The sequence below is a fragment of the Callorhinus ursinus genome, unplaced genomic scaffold (genome assembly GCF_003265705.2).
Source record: "Callorhinus ursinus isolate GAN/ISIS: 27379988/994484 unplaced genomic scaffold, GSC_fseal_2.0 scaffold58, whole genome shotgun sequence".
In the NCBI taxonomy this organism is placed as follows: Eukaryota; Metazoa; Chordata; class Mammalia; order Carnivora; family Otariidae; genus Callorhinus; species Callorhinus ursinus.
The window spans coordinates 3,093,597-3,113,156 of NW_027397120.1; the positions used below are offsets into that span (position 1 = coordinate 3,093,597).

Below are 19,560 nucleotides of genomic sequence, written 5' to 3' on the forward strand. Positions count from 1 at the left end.
AGGCCGTCAGCACTCTGCTAGGTGTTGGGGTTTGGAGGCAGTAAGCACAAGACACACAGGGCCTGTCTGGAGCTGTTCTCCAACCAGCAGGAGGGACAGATGGGGGTGAGTGCTGGGGGCGTCTTTCCTCTCGACCTTTGCAACCTCTTCATCATGCATAGCATCCTGATAGGGCTGATGTGCATCTCCTCCCCCACTGTAAGGCTCAGCAGCTGGGTAGCCTTTTCCCTAGGTATTGGCAGTGCCTCCAGACCTCCAGACTAGGTCTGCTGCAGCCTGTGGCCAACCTGGAGCCAAGGAGCCCCTAGAAAACAAGTCGGCCCATCTGCAGTTCTGCTGAGATAGCCTATGGCTCCTGCCTGGATCATGATCAGGAAGGGGGACCCCTTATGGTCAGAGATACTGCTCATTTCATGGTAACCTCTATCATACCCATAGTTATTACAGGCAAAGCATCAAAGTGGAACCAGCCAAAGGGGACGGTGCATACAGTGGAATCTGGGAGGCATCCAAACACAGAGCTTTGGTCTTCCTTTCTCCATGGAGTCCTGGACAGTGTTACCCCTCCAGTCACAATGTGTGACAACAAGCACTGAGTACTGCCAACCAGGGAAGCCCATCGAGTTCAGTGTCCAGAGCTGTTACTGAGATTTCATTATACAGGTATGCTCCATTGATTGATTTGCCCATGTGGTTGAACTCCAGCTCCAGCTCCAGCTCCCCTCCCCCAAGAGGCTGGGCTGATACCCTGAGGCCCCCAGCCCCCACCCTCTAATTCCATGGCTGCTTTTTCTGGCACAGCCAGCACCTACCTTAGTCATCCCATTAGCACAAACTATCAGATGTGGTGAGGGCTCATGAGTAACAAAGACACTCCTATCAATTTGTCCTATCACCAAAACAATGTCCAGACCTTTCTTTGGAGGCCAAACTCTGCTCTGCCTGCTTACTCTGGGGCCCATCCTTGCAGGGCATCCTGCCTTGGCCCCACGCCCACTTGCTGGTCCTTCTCTCTTTCATGGGGCATGCCTAGCAGCTGGAGGGGGGCCTCTGCAGGTAAGGTGCAGGAATAAAGTCTGGGGTGAAGTCACAGGCAGGAAGAGGAGGTCCAAGACCAAGCGGGACAGAGCCAGGGGCCTCCATCTCTAGAGATCAAACCACATTTGGGGGGGTGTCCCCTCTGAAAGCCAGTGCTGGCTTTGTATGCCTACTGGAGGGTATGGGATGATGGACAAAGGAGCCCAGGACCCAGGAGAATGTGCCTGTCCTTCTCAGGGCTCCAGCACCAAAGGACTTGGGGGTCCACACACACTTCTCAGGGTTCTACTGTCAGTTCCCGTCCCAATTCTTCCCTTCCCTGAGAAGCACATGCCCAGGGCTGGCTGGTCCCAGAAGATGAGAGAGCTGAAGAGCTGACCTGAACAGAACTTGCAGTCTGGGGCCACACCTAGCTGTGCGCAACCAGCAGGGCCCAGCCAACACAGCTGCCCCAGCCAACCTGCAGGTGCGCGTGTGAGGAAGCATGGCTGCTGCCTGTGTAACTGTACTGGGGAAGGTCAGCAGCACCACCGCAGCCAAACTGACCGACACACAGCTTAAGCGATGAGCATCGGCCTCCAGGCGGCAAAGGTGGGTGTGTTCCTTGTCTGTTGTTGCTCTAATAAATTGCCACGAATTTAGTGGTTTTAAAAAACACCCATTTACTATCTCACAGTTCTGTAGGTCAGATATCTGGGTGGGCTTGGCTGGGTCCTTGCCAGAACACCTGATGTCACTTTCTTTGAGTCATGGATGCATGGCTTGTTCTCTCTTCTTCTTCTTCTTCTTCTTCTTCTTCTTTTTTTTTTTTTTTAACATTTTACTTGTTTATTTGAGAGAGAGAGAGACAGAGATAGCGACAGAGACAGCGAGAGAGAGCACAAGCAGGGAAGAGAGGGAGAAGCAGGCTCCTGGCTGAGTGGAGAACCCGACATGGGGCTTGATCCCAGGACTCTGGGATCATGACCTGAGTTGAAGGCAGACGCTCAACTGACTGAGCCACCCAGGCGCCCCTGTTCTCTCTTCTTAATGGGCACGGGAAAAGAAAGCTAGAACACTGCTTGCCTCTACATCTCCAATCTTGGCATGATCACTGGATATTAGAAATTCTGTTCATTTCCCAGGTCTTGAGCATCTGAGCTTCTTTACCAAGTAGATTTTGCAATGGACTCCAAAGTGTAAATGAATATGAAGCTTTGCTACAGGCCGAGCAGGTTGGAAGGGTCAGAGAAGTCATGTCTCCCCAGGTAGCCTTTTAGCCAGGGACGACTGGCCGCAGGAATCTGAAAGGCCGGCTCCCTCACCTTGGGCAGGAGAACTGTGAGACTAACTTACACTCTGAGTGTCTTGAGGGACCAGACCGAAGCCATCTTCTGGGTTATGCGACATAATGCTGCATAACCAGCCTCCCTACACCATAGCAGAGAGGTGACTCTGGTGTGGGTTGGGCTCTCACACATCTGCCACCTGCCGCGGTTTGGCTGGATGGCTCTGCTGATCCTGGTGGGCTCTCTCCCCTGTTGTGGGTCAGCTGGCTGCCGGCTGGTTCAGGGCGGCCTTGGCGGGGCCACTGGGCTCCGTGCCATGTGTCCATTCCATAACAGTCGCTGGTTGGGTCTGTTCCTACAGTGAAGACAGAGGCACAAAAAGCAGAAGTGGGGACATCCCACAGGATGGCTAACATCCAGAGGCCAAGGCAAGTCATGCAGCCCAACTCAAAATCAAAGGGTGGGCAAGGGGATTGGTTCCACTTTGTGATGGGAAGGTCTGCAGGGTCACACAGTCAGGCCATCTTCTGCTTAGCCTCCATATCCTCCCTGCCTCCCGACTCCCTCCCCAGCTCTTCTGGGCGAACTACCTGCATGCAAGTCCCCGCCTTAGGCAACCATTTCGTGCACCAGCCGCTGTATTTAGACTAAAGTGTTCTTCTGAAATGAGGTGTAATTCACATGTCATAGGTTTAAAAGAGTTGACTTTCAAGGCTTTAGGTCAATAGAAGAATAAGAAATGAAAATATAGAGGCCTGTACTGAAAACATAAAGAGTTGGATATACATATGTTAGGGTGAAAACAGGCCTCAGGGATCACAGGATTTTTCCCCCCATCAACATATGCCTCTCAGTCTTTCTCAAATATTATGTTTTGTGGGCCTAGAACAACCCTAGAATTGCTCTTCATGAATGATTGTAGGACGGAACCGCCATCATATTCCCTTGAACACCAGTGGTGGGGCTGTGGAGGGCCAGGGTGTCTCGCAGAGTCACTCCAAATGCCTCCCTTCACACCTTGAAAACAGTCTTGAATCGAGTTGCTTGAATCGAGTCTCGGGAAAGCAGTCTGCCATCTCCACAAACTGGAGGGGTGGGTTTCATCCTGGAACCACCATCCCAGGCCAACACAAAAGGCCCCGGGAAGCTGGTTCCCATCACCCCTGGCCTGGCTTGTTATCACGTGGACAGCTGCTCACCACTGCCCAGGTCTCACTTCCCACCCGCATCCCACAAGTGGCTTTTCCTGGCTGTCTTCTGTGGACAGCGGGTAGTTTCCTTTGTTACTCTCACCCAGTTTACTCCACTGGGACGCAAGAGCAAAAATGTCATGAAGCAGGTCATGGCATATTTGACCAAATCAGTTGCCATTTTAATTAAAATATTTTTTTCCTTACAGGCAAGAAGAAATGTGGAGGGACTACAATGTTCTGAGCAGAAGAGCCAATTTTGTCTTCCCGGTCTATCAACTTGCGTGTGTGTCTGAAACTTTCCACAGTACCAACTCTCTAAGGTTGAATCACATCTGTATGAATTCAACAATTATTTGCTGATCCTGCATGCTGTGTCCAGCTCCTTGCTAAGAACTCATCAACCAGATGAAGAGAACAGGTGAGTCCCAAGGTCAGGAGTTTCCCACAGGGGGAATACACGTACAGATGTGTTTCATACAATAGGTCAGCAAATAAAGCGAAGAATTGCTGAAACCTTTTGTCCTCTGAAAATGCCCAGGATTAAGTTCTCACCCCTGGATTAGGTGACCAAGTTTCACCTCTGCTGAATTTCTGCAATGGGGCCCCTCCACTCCTCTGCACCCTTGGACTAGTGCTAATTTGGCATTGGTCAAGTCCCGCCTCGCCTCACACTTAAAATGTTGGCTGGTTAGTAGGGACCACAAGGCACATTGCTTCTTATGGACAAAGAGATAAAAGTAAATATTGAAACAGGTTTGAATATTGATGTTTGTGAATTTGTTTCTGGGTACAGAGGCCAGTGACAGATCATACACATGTGGACAATGACAGATGACGAGATGGACATTGATTTTTATGTGCCTGTTAGATGTACCGAAGCCTTTCCTGTCGCAAAACGTCTCAGAGCTGAGTCCTCGTACTCCATGGGCTGGACCTCAAGCGCCATGAGAGCAGGGCCTTGTTCGCTGCTGAGCACAGCCGGCCCCAGCCTACATGAATACTTGTGGGACAAAGGAGGGCAGTGAAGGGGGCAGCAATCACCGTATCCCGTAAGTGAGGCAGGGACAAAGTCAGTGATTGTTCCTACTTAAGAATAACTCTGCGCTGTTGTTTGTATATGAAGGTGAGGTCATGGGTCTCCTGTCAACGGGTCAATGGCCGAGCTCTTTCCCATAGAAGTGATGGGTTTTCTCAAACTGTCCCATCTGATTATGTCATTTCCTTCATGAACTTATGTGACCAGTGCCATTCCTCTCCCAGGCCTTTGATCAGGAACAAATTACCTACATGACTAAATGTTCTCCATTCATTTCTCATTCCCATAAAAAGAAAAGAAAAGAAATCCTCAAGGATCTACCGAGAGTAAGGCCAGGTCTCCATTCTCTAGGAGCATTTGGAGAAAGGAGGCCCGGGATGGCACCTTTGGAGGGCAGGTAAAATTGCAGAGGAGGAGGGTTGGAGAAGAAGGGTCACCAACCCAACATTAGAGGGGCCCTACCCATCCCCTTAGCCTCTTACTTGTCATTCCACATCCTATCTGGGCACAGTTAGCAAAGGCCATTTCAGGGCTCCATGCATGCAAAGTGACTTAAAGACATCTAACCTCCCCAGCCTTCGCCTCTGAAGCCACATGGGGCTGAACCACGTAATGGCCGCAGTTCTGGAGTCCAGCAGTGAGGTTGGAGTCCCAGCTTCCTGGTAGCATGACCGGGACATGTCCTTTAACTTTCCCACCTGTCTTGGGCGCCCAGCACATAACATTCAATACATGTGAGCTGCTATTAAAAACATGGGTAATTTTATATCTTAAAATATTCCATATTGCTTAAATGATTTCATGCTGGCTCACATTAAAAATGATTCCCAAGTGAAGATGACAAAGGGGAAATATTCCTTATTTAGTTCTTTTCTTACATTAAGCTATCATAATAAAGTACATTTCTGGGTTGCATTCTCTAGAGTGCTTTTTACTAAATAAATGGCCAAAAATAACTTTTCCCTTCCAGTAAGATTTCATGATTCAGCACATTCAAATTTCACTACAAAAGGTTGAAATAAAGAGAACAAAACAAATCTAGGAGCATGAAACAGGGGAGAAAAAGCAATGCATTGTTGATGGTGAAAGTCCAGTTCTGACCTGCTGGTGCTTTCTGTTTTTGAAGACAAACTTGGCTACAGGAAAGTCGTCTTTATCCGGGGATCTACATTGCACTTAGGTCTTGAGGAAGCAGGTAGATTAAGAATTAGTAGGAGATAGTACGAAGTTCTCAGCAAAGGGGTATACTAGAAAAATAAGCAGTCACTGTAGGGGCACAGGGCCTGGAGCCAGCCACCTTGGTTAAAAGTCAGCTTCTTCCAACCCAAGGGCCAGCCAGCCAGCAGGTCAGGGATGCGGACACGCCTGCGGGACCCCTGTACTTGCCTTCAGCAGCAGCTCCAGATGTTAATGGCAAAGGTCCCACATCTGGTCATTTCCTGGGTGACAGCAAAGGCAGAGTGTGGTGGTCAAGGCCGCTTGGGCTCATCCTCTCCCGGGGGTGGCGGAGTCAGCTGACTGTTGCCCTGAACGCCACAGTCAGCTCATGGGACCAGGTATCTAATTCTATTCTCTTGCACAGTGGCTTTATCTGGAGAATCCCAGCCCTCCTCTCTTTGTGGGAGAGCTCTTGCCTGGCCCCATTTCACTGTAACCACCTGGCATTTGAGCGCTTCCCACTAGATTATGAGCATCCAGACTCCAAGGAAGCTGTCCCCTCACCCAGCATTACCAAAAAGGCCCAGGCGGACGCGTGCCATCCTCTGTTTGGGAGAGTGCAGGAGTTCTACACCGACGGCTTCGGGCCAACCCGAGCCTGGGATACGCGCTTAGGGACAGGTGTCTACTCGCTGGGTCTGGCGCGCTCTCTTGGCCAGGGGTCACCAAAGCCATTGGGCCCTGGAAGAAGGAGCGGAGCTCCGGTCCTAGCGAAGGGCCTCCCCCGTGGGGGCCCCGCGCCCGGCCCAGGGGGGCGCCCTGGAGGTCCCTCCTCACGGTGTTGAGAGTGGGGCGCAGCTGCGGCCCGGGGGCACGGCGGGGGCGGGCCACGGGGCCGCCTGCGGGGACCTTCTTGCGCCACCGCCCGGCGCCCGCCCGCCCGCCGCGCCACCGCCTCCCGCGGTGGAAGGCAGCGCGGCGCGTGCGCACTGACGCGCTCGCGGCCGGGCCCGTGGGCTCTCCCGGGAGGGTGGGAAGTGGGAACGTGGGAAGGCGCCGGGCCGCACACCCTCCCGGCCCACCTCTGGCGCCGCCGCCACCTCGCGGCCAGGGCGCCCCGCGACGCCCGTCGAATGAGCGGCGCAGGTAAGCGCGCGGGGACTGTTCGCGGTCCCGTCGGGGGCTCCCGGCCCCAGCCTGCGGCCCCCAGAGGCCACCGGCCACCAAAGTTGAACTTGGCGCGCCGCGGGCCCGGCGCTGGGCGCAGGGGAGCCAGGCTGCGCCGACTGCGCCATCCCCCTCCCGGGTGCGCTCTTGCTCGCCCGTGGGGGGCGCGGTCGGGGGCATTGGCGGAGGCAAGCGCGGCGGGGTTGGGACTGCGGGAGCCCAGGACCTTGGGCGGCGCTCTGGGGCCTGGCCTCGCAGTGAACTTTTGCGCCGCGTCCTGGCAGCGTTTTTGTCGGCCGGCGAGCACTGCCTGGGCAGCCCCTCGGGCTCTGGGGGGGCTCTGCCCGCGCTCCTCCTGGCCCGACAGCGGGGAGGTGAGCGCGGGCTGAGGGCCCTCGGCGCGGGGGAGGTGCGCACGGGCGCAGGCGGAGATTGGGGGTTCCGGGGGTTTAGTAGAAGGACCCGGGATTTTTCAATCCCCGCCCCTCCCCTTCATACAAAAGTGAGACCCTTGGAGGGAGGGAGGGAGGGAAAGGTCGAAATGCCGAGGTGCCTGGAAGAGAACGCAGGAAGCAATTAAAACTCCTCCTTTCGGATTAACAACCAAAAATTGATCGATGTGTCAGGAATACCGCTGATTTATGAAAGGTGCTTATTTCTCTGGTATGGAGAATTTTATGTTCTCCAGGTGAAACCGAGTTCACCCAGCTCCAGCGTAGATTGATGTTTTAATAAAAATAAATAAAGGGGAAAACTCGCTTGGTCTTTGGGGACATCAAGTCTCAAATCGCAGAGTTAGACTAACAAATCAAATTGCATTATCTTTACATTTCATATCTTTTAATCGTGCCTAAAAATCTGAGGCAGGAGAGCGCCTTCATTTCGAAAGTTTAATATAGTGCTTAAAAGTTCGCATAACTAGCAATCCATGTTTCATAAGCAAGACGGCGCGGGGAGCGTCGCGTAATTGCGGTAAGTGGCAGGCCTGGCTGAGCCGGCGCGGGGCGAGCGCGGGCGGCGGCGGGCGGAGGAGCGGGCTCTGGAAGGCGAGCGGGAGGCAGCGGCGGCGCCCGGAGCCGCGCGGCGCCCGTAGATGGCGCCCTGGCCCCACGCTAGGTTCGCGAGCTGCGCTGCGCCGGGCGCGCGCGGGCGGGGGAGCAGGCGGGGGGCGCGGGGCGGGCGCGGAGCTCGGGGCTCCGCACTTGCAGTTGACTTGGGCCCGGGCAGCACGGCTCGGCAGGAAAAAAAATGAAGCTTATTGTTGGCATTTTAAATTTAAGGCCTGGGCAGCTGGGGGGTCAGTGAGCCCGGGACGTTCCTGCGAGCGGAGGGGTTCTCTTCGAGAGACCCCAGTCTGGCTGCGGCGGGCCTGGTGGCGACCGCGCAGCCCCAGTCCTCGCTCTCCGGGCGCGCGGCCCAGGCGGGGCACTGGCGTGCAGACACGCGTGGATGCGGGCGAGGGTCGGTCGTGCGGCTGCAAGGACACCAAGTTCCAAGCTGCCCATAGATCACCCCCGGGGGAGGCCAGGACGGCCCAGAGGCTGCCCCCGCCCCGCGCGGGGTGCACCGCCTGAGCCTGCGCCAGCCCAGCCGCCTCGGCTGCCGGCGCGCTCCGCTTTGCAATGTAAATTTCAGCGGGACAAATTGCTTATTAATAGTCTAGAAGAGAAGCGGGTTTCTTTCTTTCTTCTTTTCTTTATCTGTTTTTATTTCTGCATGGCCCCTAGCTATGCCCTGGGCAGCCTCGCCGCCCAGCAGTTTTCTCTTCATTTCAATATCCTAAAGAAAATGCAAATTTCCACAGTGTGGCCTTTTTAAAAAGTTAAATTAGCAACAGCTTTAAGTGACTCCATTAGTATGGAAAACATACACATGTTTAATGTGAGAATAGCTTCCTTTTAACAGGGCTCATTCTGGGCTGTAAATTTAGCAGACCCTCGGATTGGTAAAGAATCACGTCTCTGCCAAATGTGTCACCAAAGGCGCACCCCCCGCATGGCCTGCGCCCGGCTTACCCGGAGGGGCCATCCCGCTGCCACGCGCCGCTCGATACCGTCCGCCAGCTTGGATCACTTAGAAGTCGCGCGAACGTGGGTGAAAGGGTTTGTGCAGGCGGGAAGGGAGGAGGGGTTGACACATTTCTGTCCAAGGGTAGTGTGCTCTCCCGTCCCTCCCAGCCTCGTCCTCGCGGTCCCTACAGCTGAGATAATTCCCCGGGCGGACTGACCAGGCCAGGCGGCTGTCACCCACCAACCCATTTTTGCGCACAGGAACGGATGTGTACACACCCCGTTAAGGTGCGGCCGAGGAGTGGGCGAGTGTCACTGCAGAGGAGGACGTCGATCCCATGCCAATCCGCCCACCCCCACCCCTTGGCTCTCTACCACCCCAACTCCTTTGCCAGTTTTGGCAAACCCATTTCAAGCCAGAAATTCATTGGCGAACTTTTGCGCTCCGTTAGCTTTCAGATGAAGGTGTTCAGTTCTTTCATGGGGTCTGGTTATCCCCCTCCTTTACATTTAAGCCAGTGGCAGGGCACCCCACCCCCTCCCAGGAAAGAGTTAAGATTTATGGTGTGCTGGAGAGGTCTTGTTAGGATGTAATCTGCATTTTTTAACTACTGCGTAATAAAAAGTGAGAAGTTTTGAGACACCTTTCTTGATTATACCTTTGGCGATACTTTAGGTTTTACATTTAATTTGCATTTTGTTCTTAGTGAATATTGAAGTCTTGAGTGGAGAATTGAATTTTATTAGGACATCTGGACCGACAATATCAAATCAGACACCAGTGTCCCAAAGCATGCTAAAATTTCAGAGTTAATTAGAACGCAGTGTGTTTAATTAAAGCCAATTATAATATTTGAAATTATCTGATCGATCCGTGTTTCTACAGTTTGGGTCTGTTTAGGTGTTGATTGGCGCACTCTGTGCGCTGTTCGATCTAGAAACTACTCAGGGGAAAGTTTGCTTTGTCAACTGGCGGGGGCGGGTGGGCGCAGAATCCACGTCCTGGGCGCTGGCTCCCGCGCATCCTGCCCGACTGCCTTAGGGCGCCGCTGAACGCAGCTCCGGAAACTCCAGCTCGTTGTTAAATCGCTGCGCCTTTTCGGGTCCGAGGGACCCCGCCACGCACCAGCTGTCTTTCCCAGCTCAGGTGCTCCTCCCAAGCTTTTTGCGGAGAGGCAACCTTTAAGATTGCAAGGTGCGTTGGGAGAAACCCAGCTCGCAGAATGAGAGTGTTTCATTTGGGATTCTCGCTGTGGCTGAAGAGCCCCCAAGGCAGATTCAGAATGGTGGGGTCAGCCAAAGTGACCGAAGGAACCAGAGAAAAGTCAGGACAAGGAGACAGTAATTAACTGTTTCCTTTCTAATTTCGCACGCAGCAGGAACCGAGGTGCGCCCCGGAGTTTTCCGCCCAGCTTGGAGAGCTCTGGGTTTTCCAGGGAGAGGGTCGAGAGAATTCCGGGTCGCGTCCGCTGTCCCCCGCGGGGCCGGGCACTTGGAGCGCACGTTTCTCGTCAGCAAGGGCGTGGGCGCGGCGCTCATTGCCCTGGCCTTGGTGCGGGTGCCGGGCTCGGCCTGGATTTTGCAGACACACGTGGGCGGCAGTCAGGACCAGGCGTTGGGTGGACGTTTCCGCGCGCTCCTAGGTTCACGGGGTCAGCGGGGCCTAGGTGGGCGCGATGCGCAGGAGCCGCGGCGCAGCTGGTAGGCCGGGCAGGGAGCCTCGGCAGCCACCTGCCCTGGGGTAGGTGGAAGCCTCGGCGGCTTGGCTCTTGGCTGCGCGGCGACACTGCTCTCCCCACCCCAGGAGGCGCTGTTTGTCAAACTTGGCCGCTTAGACACTCGGAGGCGCCTGCATATTCTAGCTTGGAGATTTGAGCCTTTTTCGGTACTCAGGGGTCGGGCTTCACCAATCTTAACCTTACAGGATGACGAATGGTAGGGGGGAGGGTGATGCAGAGAACCGGGGTCTGAGACCCTTCAGTGTTCACTTTTTACCTGTGAATCCAACCAGGCCTCCCCCCTTCTAGCAGAGGCAAGAGGAGCCCGTTGGGGCGCCCCGTGTGTCCTGGGCGAGGTGCCCAGTTACTTGCCTCCGAGGGCAGGCGGGATGCGCGGCCTGGCTTGGATTCAGTTCTCCACATGACTCCTGAGGGCCCCGCGGCTTCTGTCTCTGCCCTGAGATGGCGAAGGCGCTCTCTCTGGCCCAGGAAAACCCACCCAAACCTGGCCCGGCCTCCTTTGTGCGCAGTTTAATAGGATGGGGTGGCCCGAGACCGGAGCCCTTGCCTCCCCGGTCCCCCGCGGCCCACCGGTGAGCGTGACCCCGCGGCACAAGTTCCAGCCCTGGACGCACTCAGGGGCCGCGTGACATTGACTCGCGTTGGGCAGGGTCTGCGAGTGCGTGGCTGTTCCACCCTATCCCGCAGTTCAGGGGACTTTCCCGGTGTGTGTTCCCAGGATTTCCCTATTCTCTGGCCCTCCCGGCCCCTGTGGCCTCCTTCCCGCCGGGGCCCAAGGTCTGTCTGGCTCTCCAATTTCGGGTTCTTTCCCAGGCCCCTGCCTGTGCGCAGCGCCGGGTCCTGAGCCGGAGCCGGAGTAGGGCTGGAGGCCGGGGAGCGGGTGCAGGCTGAGCGTGACCTCCCGGCGCGGAGGACGTGGGGGCGGGCCGCTCCTGCAACTCGGGACTGGCGGCGGGAACGCGAACTGCGGGCCTTTGGCGCATTGGCTTCTCACCCTTTCTCGAGGGCTGAGTGTCATGGCGCGCAACCTGGGCCTGAGACCACGAGCCCTTCGAGGGCGCTGCGCCTGGGCGCGCCCGCGCGCCCCCCCGATGCCTCAGCGGGCTCGGCTTCCAGGAACACCCTGCCCGGGCTTCTCAACGCCGGAAATGCAGTTTATTACTCTTTGGAAGGCTGGTAGGGAGGTCAGCTGGCTCCCCGGAGTGGGCCGCGAGTGAGATGGGGTATTCACAAAGTACGCTGAACGTTGGGCGGGTGCGGGCTCCGCGGCTGGCCTCACTCCCTGGGACCCCAACTTGGTCCAAGTTTCTGGATGACTCTGAGACTGGCACCAGCTCGCCTCCCGCTCTCCAGGCCTTGCACCACGCAACAGTGGAGGTCCTGGGACTGGGGAGGTACCAGGGGGACGCTCACGCCTGGCGCTCGCGGAAGGCCCCTCGCCCTCCCCGAGTGGGTAGCGGACGCGGGCGGAGGGGCTTGGCGCGCGCGGCGGCCGGGGCACTGGGCGCTGCACGGCCAGCAGGGAAGCCGGGCTGGGCCTGGGCGCGGACGCTGCCTGGTCGGTCGTACCGCCCGGCTGGGCCTCGGGTGGTGCCGCGGGTCAACGGCCAAGCGCCGCCTCTGCCCTGCGCTCTGCACGCCGCTCCCCGAACAGGGCTCCAGGGGCGGCGGGCGCTGTCTCTTTAAGGTCACTGCCTGCTCCGGCACGACGTGGGGAGGACAGCTGGGCACTGGCCATCTGACTGACTCCGGCGTGACATCTGGGAGCCCACTGGTGTGTGGCACGCGAAGCGCTTGATGCCGCTATTTAAATGCAAATGTGAGGGGGCTCATTGAAGCCTCTCCCCGTAAATCCGCACAAAAGGAATACTTCCCACCCTCCGAGGAGGAGGCGGCGGCGGCGGAGAGGCGGCGGCGGCGCAAGGGCCACCCGTGCAAATCGCGTTGAGCGCGGGGCCCTGAGCGGTCGCCTTCACCATCGCGGCCCGCGGGGTTCCCAACGAAGGTCAGGCCCCGCCCGGACCGGCCCCTGGGCGTCTGTCTGGCCCCTGGGAGCGCTCTGGGAGCGGAGGCTGGACCAGCGGCCCTGCCTGCGCAACTTCCAAAGTGTCAGCCTGTCTCTCCGCCCCCCCTCCACTCCCCATCCCCCTGCTTCCCCTTCCTGGGCGCTGAGCGCCCCTAGTTCCCCAGAAAGGGAGGGAGGCGGGAGCAGGACTCCAGAGGGAGGAGGCCGGTGCTGGGAAGCGCTCCCAGCATCTCAGGGCATCCAGGAATTGACCTGCAGTCCCCTTCCGCCTCCCCAGCCTGGGTGCACTGTCCCTGGCTCCTTTCCGCCCCTGTTCCCCCTTCCTTAAAGCGAAAATCTGGGGTAGGGTGAGGTGGGGGGTGAGGGCTTGCCCTCCCAGGCTGCTCCCCAGCAGGCCCGGGTGGAGACCGGGCCCGGTCGGGCAGTCCTTGTGCCCGCAGCTCAGAGCCAGCAGTGGAGTGACAAAAAAGATAAAGTTGGTGAATGATAAAGACCGTATTTTCCACGCTTTGGGTGCGGGACCAGATGATCTAGAAAATGAGCTGAAATGGATTCAGCCTCCGAGCCTGTTGTGAGAGCAGCTGATTCCCCCATTTCGGGCCAGATGGCTGCTGAACACAGATTTGCATTCATTTTCGCTTAATATCGTCCAAAATAGTGGGGCAGCTGCATTTGTTGTCAAAAAGGTTTAAAACCCCTTTTCTTTCTGGGGCAGGATCGTTACCTTATGTGATGGGCTTATAGAACTTCTTTCCCCTCTTTAGTCAACAGTATCAGATTTAGAAGGATTTGTTTTTAAACCTTCTAATTTGGTAATCAGATTTAAATCGCCTTGGCGCGTGTAATCTGAATTAAAGATACTGTAAATGATTTTAAGCATGATACTTTCGTTAGCGCAAGGAAGGGGGCACCTCCAAGGCGGGCTGGGCATTTTAGGAAGTGTGCTACAAAGGAAGCATTGTTTCCTATTTCCAACTTCTTCTTTCCTGAAAAGGCACTTTGCATATTCTGACTATAACGCTTGCCTGGCCGCTCGCCCTGTGTCAGCCCCCGAAGCAGCTAAACACGCAGACACAAAGCAATTTCTCAGCCCCACCCTACACCTATGGCCAACTTTATTTTGCATTGTCCCTCCACGAAGAAAGTGTTCCTTTCCCCACTCAGTCTGAGGTGGGTGGAAAGCTCTGGGCTTACTAGGAATACAGAAATTTTCTTTTAATTTATCGTGAATAGTTTCCATACACTTTGATTTAAGGTTATTAACATTCTATAGACAGTGGCATCTTTAATATGTGGCGATCGCTTCTAAAGACTAATCTCATTACCCTCAAATAGTCATAAAATATGATTTTATTATACTTACGTATTTAATTAGACGGCCGGCACCGTAATGGATTTTGAGATGGGACTGGCGCAACAGCTTTGATAATTCACTTATCTTTGGCAATAGTCATTAACCCCCAACACCAGCAAAATAGATTGCTTTCCAACACATCTTTTTTTTTTCTCACCCCTTCCAAGAGGCGTGGGGGTCCCCAGATAACGTAAATCGGACTTTGATTTTTCCGGAATAATTAAAATATTAACGTACACACACTGCCAATTCATGGAAAAAGAGAGTGCCACCCCATACCGGCCAGGAAAAGGGTGCCCTGCGACACACTTGCACCCTGAAACCTGTTTTGGTTTTGTTTTAATCGAAAGGGCCTGCTTTCTCTCGGCAGGGAAGTGCCGGGACAGCTCCTGGGCGTCCCCTGGGTCTCTGCTCCGTGTCGTGCAGACGTCCTTTGGGCGGGCAGCGCGCCTGGGTTCCGAGTCCCCGCTGCAGGAGCTATGCCGCCGGGCCCACGCGTTGCCCGTGCCCTGCTGCCCTCCCGATTCCTCGAAACCAGGTCGGGAAGCTGCGCGCCGCGCGCTCACCCGGGCTCGGCGGCACTGAGGGCAGGACCCCGGCGCCCGCGGCGTCCGCTCGGCTTTTAGAGAGGCTGGCGCGGGGGAGGTCTAGCTACCGAGCAGGGCGCGCAGCCGGACACCCGGCTCCGGGTCGCCGGAGAGGCCGGGCGCGCTTCCTGTCCGTCCGGAGAGCCCGGAGCCTTCTTTGTCACTCGCCGCGTTTAAGCACAGGCCGGGGGACGGGGTCTCCCGTGGCCACCGGGAAAGAGAGAGCATCTGGGCAGGGCCCGCCTCCGACGTGGGTCCTCAGCCCGGCACTCGGTGGCCTCCCCCAGGGCAGAAAACACCGGCGCCCGGCGAGGCCCAGAACAGGGCAGACCGGCCCCCCAGCTGCCTTAGGTCTGTTTAGAAACCAGGCTGGGCTGCGCGCCCCGCCTTGGCGAGGGAGCCCTGCCCCCTCCACCGCCCCCCCTCCCCATCCCCAGTCGGTTGCTTGCCCCTTCAGCCCCCTCCCTGCGGCCTGCGTGCTTCTTCCCACTTTTCCCCTTTGGGCCGCCCCAGGGCGAGCCGAGGCCCTTTGCGTTTGTTGCGTGCATTTGGGCAACTTCGGGGCGCCTGGGCAGTTTACCCCCTCCTCCCTACAGTGTTTTGACTGTGTGGCTGATTTGGGGAGGAGGTATTCGGGGGGCCGAGCAAAAATCGTGCAGAGGCTGTTTGTTTCATTTCGAGATTTATTTGGGCGAGTAGTAACTTCCTGGGCTGCGGGTGGGCGCGAGGAGCCGTGGAGCCTGGCTGGGGGCGGCGGCGGCGGCGGCGGCGGCGCTCGGTGGCGCTCGGTGGCGGCGGGGCTCGCGGGGCTCGCGGGGCTCGGGCCGGCTCGCGGCGCCGTCAGGCAGTCAGTCAGCGAGCGCGGCGGCAGCGGCGGCGGCGGCGGCGGCGAGGGGCGCGGCGAGGGGCGGCCGCTCCCATATATGGCGCAGGCGCCGCCCCCCGACGTCACCCTCTGACAGCGCCGCTCCCGGGGGCTTCGAGTTTTGGCTCCCGGGAAAGGGTCCATTCCTCGGGGAGAGAGGGCTGAGTTTTGTGCGCCTCCGTCCGCTGCGCGCGCCGCTCCAGGCCCCGCCGCGCCCCGCCTGCGCCCGGGACTGCGCCGCGGCACTCACTGCCCCGTTTATTTGTCTTTGGAGCAGGCGGGCCGCGCCAGAAGCGGGCGATCCCGCAGTGTCCTGCAGCCGCGGACGCCGCCTGGCTAGGATGACACCACGTTGAGCGCGCCTGCAAACAACAACAACAACAACCGCGTCCGCGGCCACCGCGTCCTGCTCCTCCGAAGCGCCGCCGCCCTCGCCGCCGCTGGGGCCGCCGGTGCCGCCGCTTCCGCGCCCCCGGCCGTCCGGAGCGCCCGGCCGCTGGTGTATGTCGCGCCTGCCCGGGACGGGCTGAAGCCGGCGGCGGGCCGGACCGCAGGCGCCGAGCAGGGCGAGCGCGGCCAGGGCAGCCGCCTGCCGCCGAGCCCCGAGCGCCGCTGCTCGCGGAAGCGCTTTCGGCCGGGAGCTGCGGCCGCCGCCAGCAGTTTTCATGTTTGGGATTCAGGAGAATATTCCGCGCGGGGGGACGACCATGAAGGAGGAGCCGCTGGGCAGCGGCATGAACCCGGTGCGCTCGTGGATGCACACGGCGGGGGTGGTGGACGCCAACACGGCCGCCCAGAGGTACGTACCGGCCGCCCCCGCGCGCCCTGGCCCCGGCCCGGCCGGGTCCCCGCAGCCGGCCGGCGCCGCGCGCCTCACCGGGCCGCTGTCTCTTTCCTCCCGCAGCGGCGTGGGGCTGGCGCGGGCGCACTTCGAGAAGCAGCCGCCCTCCAACCTCCGGAAGTCCAATTTCTTCCACTTCGTGCTGGCGCTCTACGACAGGCAGGGGCAGCCGGTGGAGATCGAAAGGACCGCTTTTGTGGACTTTGTGGAGAAAGAGAAAGTAAGTGCAAACATACAATCACACCCTCCATCTTTCTAGAAGTGGGAGGCAGGCGGTGCCCAAGCGCGGTGGCCCCGAGTGCCCCCCGCGGCGGCTAGGACCGCTCCGCGAGGCGCCCCCGCCGCCGCCACGTGCGGCCGCCAGGGCCCGCCGAGGGCTGCGCAACTTCTCCGCGCCCCCGGACTTATTCGGGGCGAGGAGGACGCTGGGCTTCCAGCAGGAAAGTGACATCAGCGCGCGGCTCCGCGCTAGGACTCCTGCCATGTGTGAGGCCGCGGGGCCTCGGTCACGGAGGGGCGCCGCGCACGGCGGCCGCGCCGGACACCGATCACACTAAATGCAATTATTTATCGTTCCTTTCAGGAGCCCAACAACGAGAAAACAAACAACGGCATCCACTATAAACTCCAGTTGCTGTATAGCAATGGTAAGTGGCTGCCGCCGCCGGCCCGCCCCTGCCCGCGCTCCTTTCCCGAGGCGGCTAAAGGACAGAAAGATTTTGAGATTAAAATGACATGGATGTAAACACGAATTCTTCTCATGGCATAGAAGGAAAACAAAACATAAACGATCAATAAGTCGATGGCACTTCACATGATTAACCGGTGGGGCTTGAAGCAGAAAGTAAAAAGGGGGATCGATATGGGCTTCAGCAGAGCATCACTTTTAAGGGACTTTTTTCAATTTTGCAAATTAATGTTAATTATTGAGATGGGGGAAGCTCCATAAACGGAGCATAACTTACTTCCTGTGCACGAGTTTTTTAAAAAAATCCTCGAGAGACATTAGAAAGAGTTCAAACTCTCAGTCATTTGGTGCTCTGTTTTCTAAAAAATAAATGAGCACATAGGCCCACCGGTGTGGCAACCAGGCCTGCTCTCAGTCTGGCAAATTTGTTGCACCTTTCAGTGCAAACCTAAGAGTCTTGAGGTTCTTAATTAAGAAACCTAGAGAAGGAGAAGTGATTGGGGTTCTCTTTCTTGCCTTTTTAAAGGGCATGCCTAAGTTTTGCTGCTTCACCGCCCACAGCAGTCCTGATTTACCGACTTCCTGTGCCCCAGGTGCCCTCCCTAAAATCCTGATGAGAATTTGTCCCTGTTTTTTGCAGGAGTCAGAACGGAGCAGGATCTGTATGTTCGCCTCATAGATTCAATGACCAAACAGGTGAGAAAGTTCAAGCCTCCGCACTAGTCCGCGCTGCTCAGCTGGCTTGTCCTGGGGTTGAGATGGGGGTACTGACAAATGGATCTGGTGGAGTTGTTTTCCATCTAGTTTCCTTGACATGCTGATGAGAATTCCATATTTATTGGAATAAATGATGCATTGGGTAAAACAGTTTATGTTGTCGTTAGGACAGGACATCTATGCTTTCATTAGATGGCGTGCGATGGGATAAAATTCTGTCTTAATTAGTTATGGTAATTAATATTTGACAGAAAAATTTCAGGATACTTCCTCTCTTGTATATTTTTTTTAAATGTTTCTCTCTCTGCTTGGAATCATTTCATTGATTTTTTTTTTCTATAACAAAGGCATCTAACTCCTTTCCAAAGCCCATTGAGTTGGACTTGATTAGTTCATTTTTTTCTCCTTTCCAGTGTGATGGTCTAGTAACGCGAGACGTTGATTTGGATTTAAAAGTGAAATGTGTTGGGGTGAAAAGTCACCTTGTTCTCCGCTAGTGCGTCTTCACCTCTCAGCCTTCCCTCTCCATAATTCAAACTCCCAGCTCCAGAGGTCACCCACAACCGTCCATTGCTCTGGAAGCAGCTTTTGCTCTCTCTCCCACCCTCTGTCATACCTTGTAAATAACATAATTAGAAGCAGTTCCTTATTAAATTATTTAACCTGTCTTGGTCAACTTTTCCGATGGTAACTATTGGCTATCAGTAATGTGATTTAGTGCAGAAAAAGCGCTTCATTGCTTTTTGACGTTGTGCAGTCTCTGGCTGGTTTTGTACTGGGTGGTGTGTTGTGTAGTCCTGGTAAAATTTTATCCCCCCCTCATTTTCTTAAAATAGTGTTGGGGGAGGGGAAAGTTCAATGTGTACAGTAAACCCACTCCAACTGATTGATTTAACATATACTTCCAAGGTGGGCTTCGGGCTTAGAAATGAAAGTAGCACCTTCATTTTTGATGCTAACTTTAAGAATTGTGAGCCAAGTGAAAAAGAACTCCTTGGTGCTTCCTGCAGCCCAGCTCCCTTGCTTCCCACTCTGTGCACAGCAATTAGTTTTTGGATTTTACTTCCCCTTTAAAAAGTTGGTCCTTACCTAGGCAACAAGCGGGTTGGATTTTAGTGTCTGCGGCGGCGGCGTAAAACAGTGTGGTTTTCTCTCAGAGTGAAACAGATCTTACAGGTAAACGACCATGTTTCTGACAAAGACGGAGGCCGTGTGCCCTTCAGTAATTATTCCACTCGGATCCATAGAAGCCTCTGGAACTAGGGCTGCTCCTTGACAGGGTGCTTTTATTTCCTTTGTATATAAGGGCTAAATGTTGTCGGAAGCCGCAGTGGTCTAATTAAGAGGTTGATGTAGGCAGCACTAAGTTTCTCTGTTGTTGCTTAGAGGAGGAGGCTTCGTTTTAAGTGTACTCTTATTGTTCCTTTAGCCATGTACCTTTGCAACAGAAGCAGGGCTGAAAATAAAGGCATTTAATCTCTCACTGACGGGATTTGGTGGGGGGGGGGGGAGGAAAGAAATAGCCCAGTAACTGATCAAAGAGTCAATGGTGCTGAACCGACAGTTTATGGATTTCTGTTTGTGCTACAAAATAAAAAATAAATCAAATATAAATACGGGGATCCATATGAGGACAAGCCGAGCTCTCAGAAGTGCTGGTGTCCGCCTCGGCCAAGCGCCCAGCAGCCCCAGGCGGCCCGTTGGCCTGCGGTGACACCCATCACTTCTGTGGTTCCGAGCTGATCAGGAGGGAGTCTGGGGGAGAGGGGCTCGCTGGGACCCTTCTCTCTTCCCAGAGGGCAGCCTCAGGCTTTCTGGAGAAAGGGCTTTGTCCGCCTGGAAGTGGAGGAAAGTGTTAGAAGTGCCCGAGGAGA

At 56.1% G+C, this 19,560-nt stretch overlaps 1 protein-coding gene across 18 annotated transcripts in view; it reads left to right on the forward strand.

The window, feature by feature from the left end:
* Positions 1-6,733: 6,733 nt before the first annotated feature.
* Positions 6,734-19,560, forward strand: part of EBF3 (EBF transcription factor 3) — a 124,786-nt gene continuing 111,959 nt past the window's right edge. For 9 of the 18 annotated variants that reach the window (XM_073884696.1, XM_073884699.1, XM_025880056.2 and 6 more), the window contains exons 1-4: positions 15,552-16,239; positions 16,345-16,501; positions 16,865-16,928; positions 17,610-17,665. In XM_073884696.1, coding sequence (XP_073740797.1) covers positions 16,106-16,239; positions 16,345-16,501; positions 16,865-16,928; positions 17,610-17,665 — 411 coding nt within the window. In that variant the 5' untranslated portion in view covers positions 15,552-16,105. Of the gene's footprint in view, positions 6,840-14,509; positions 14,527-15,548; positions 16,240-16,344; positions 16,502-16,864; positions 16,929-17,609; positions 17,666-19,560 lie in introns of those variants that run through there. The other 9 variants (XM_025880051.2, XM_073884698.1, XM_073884694.1 and 6 more) reach the window with 6 other exon arrangements.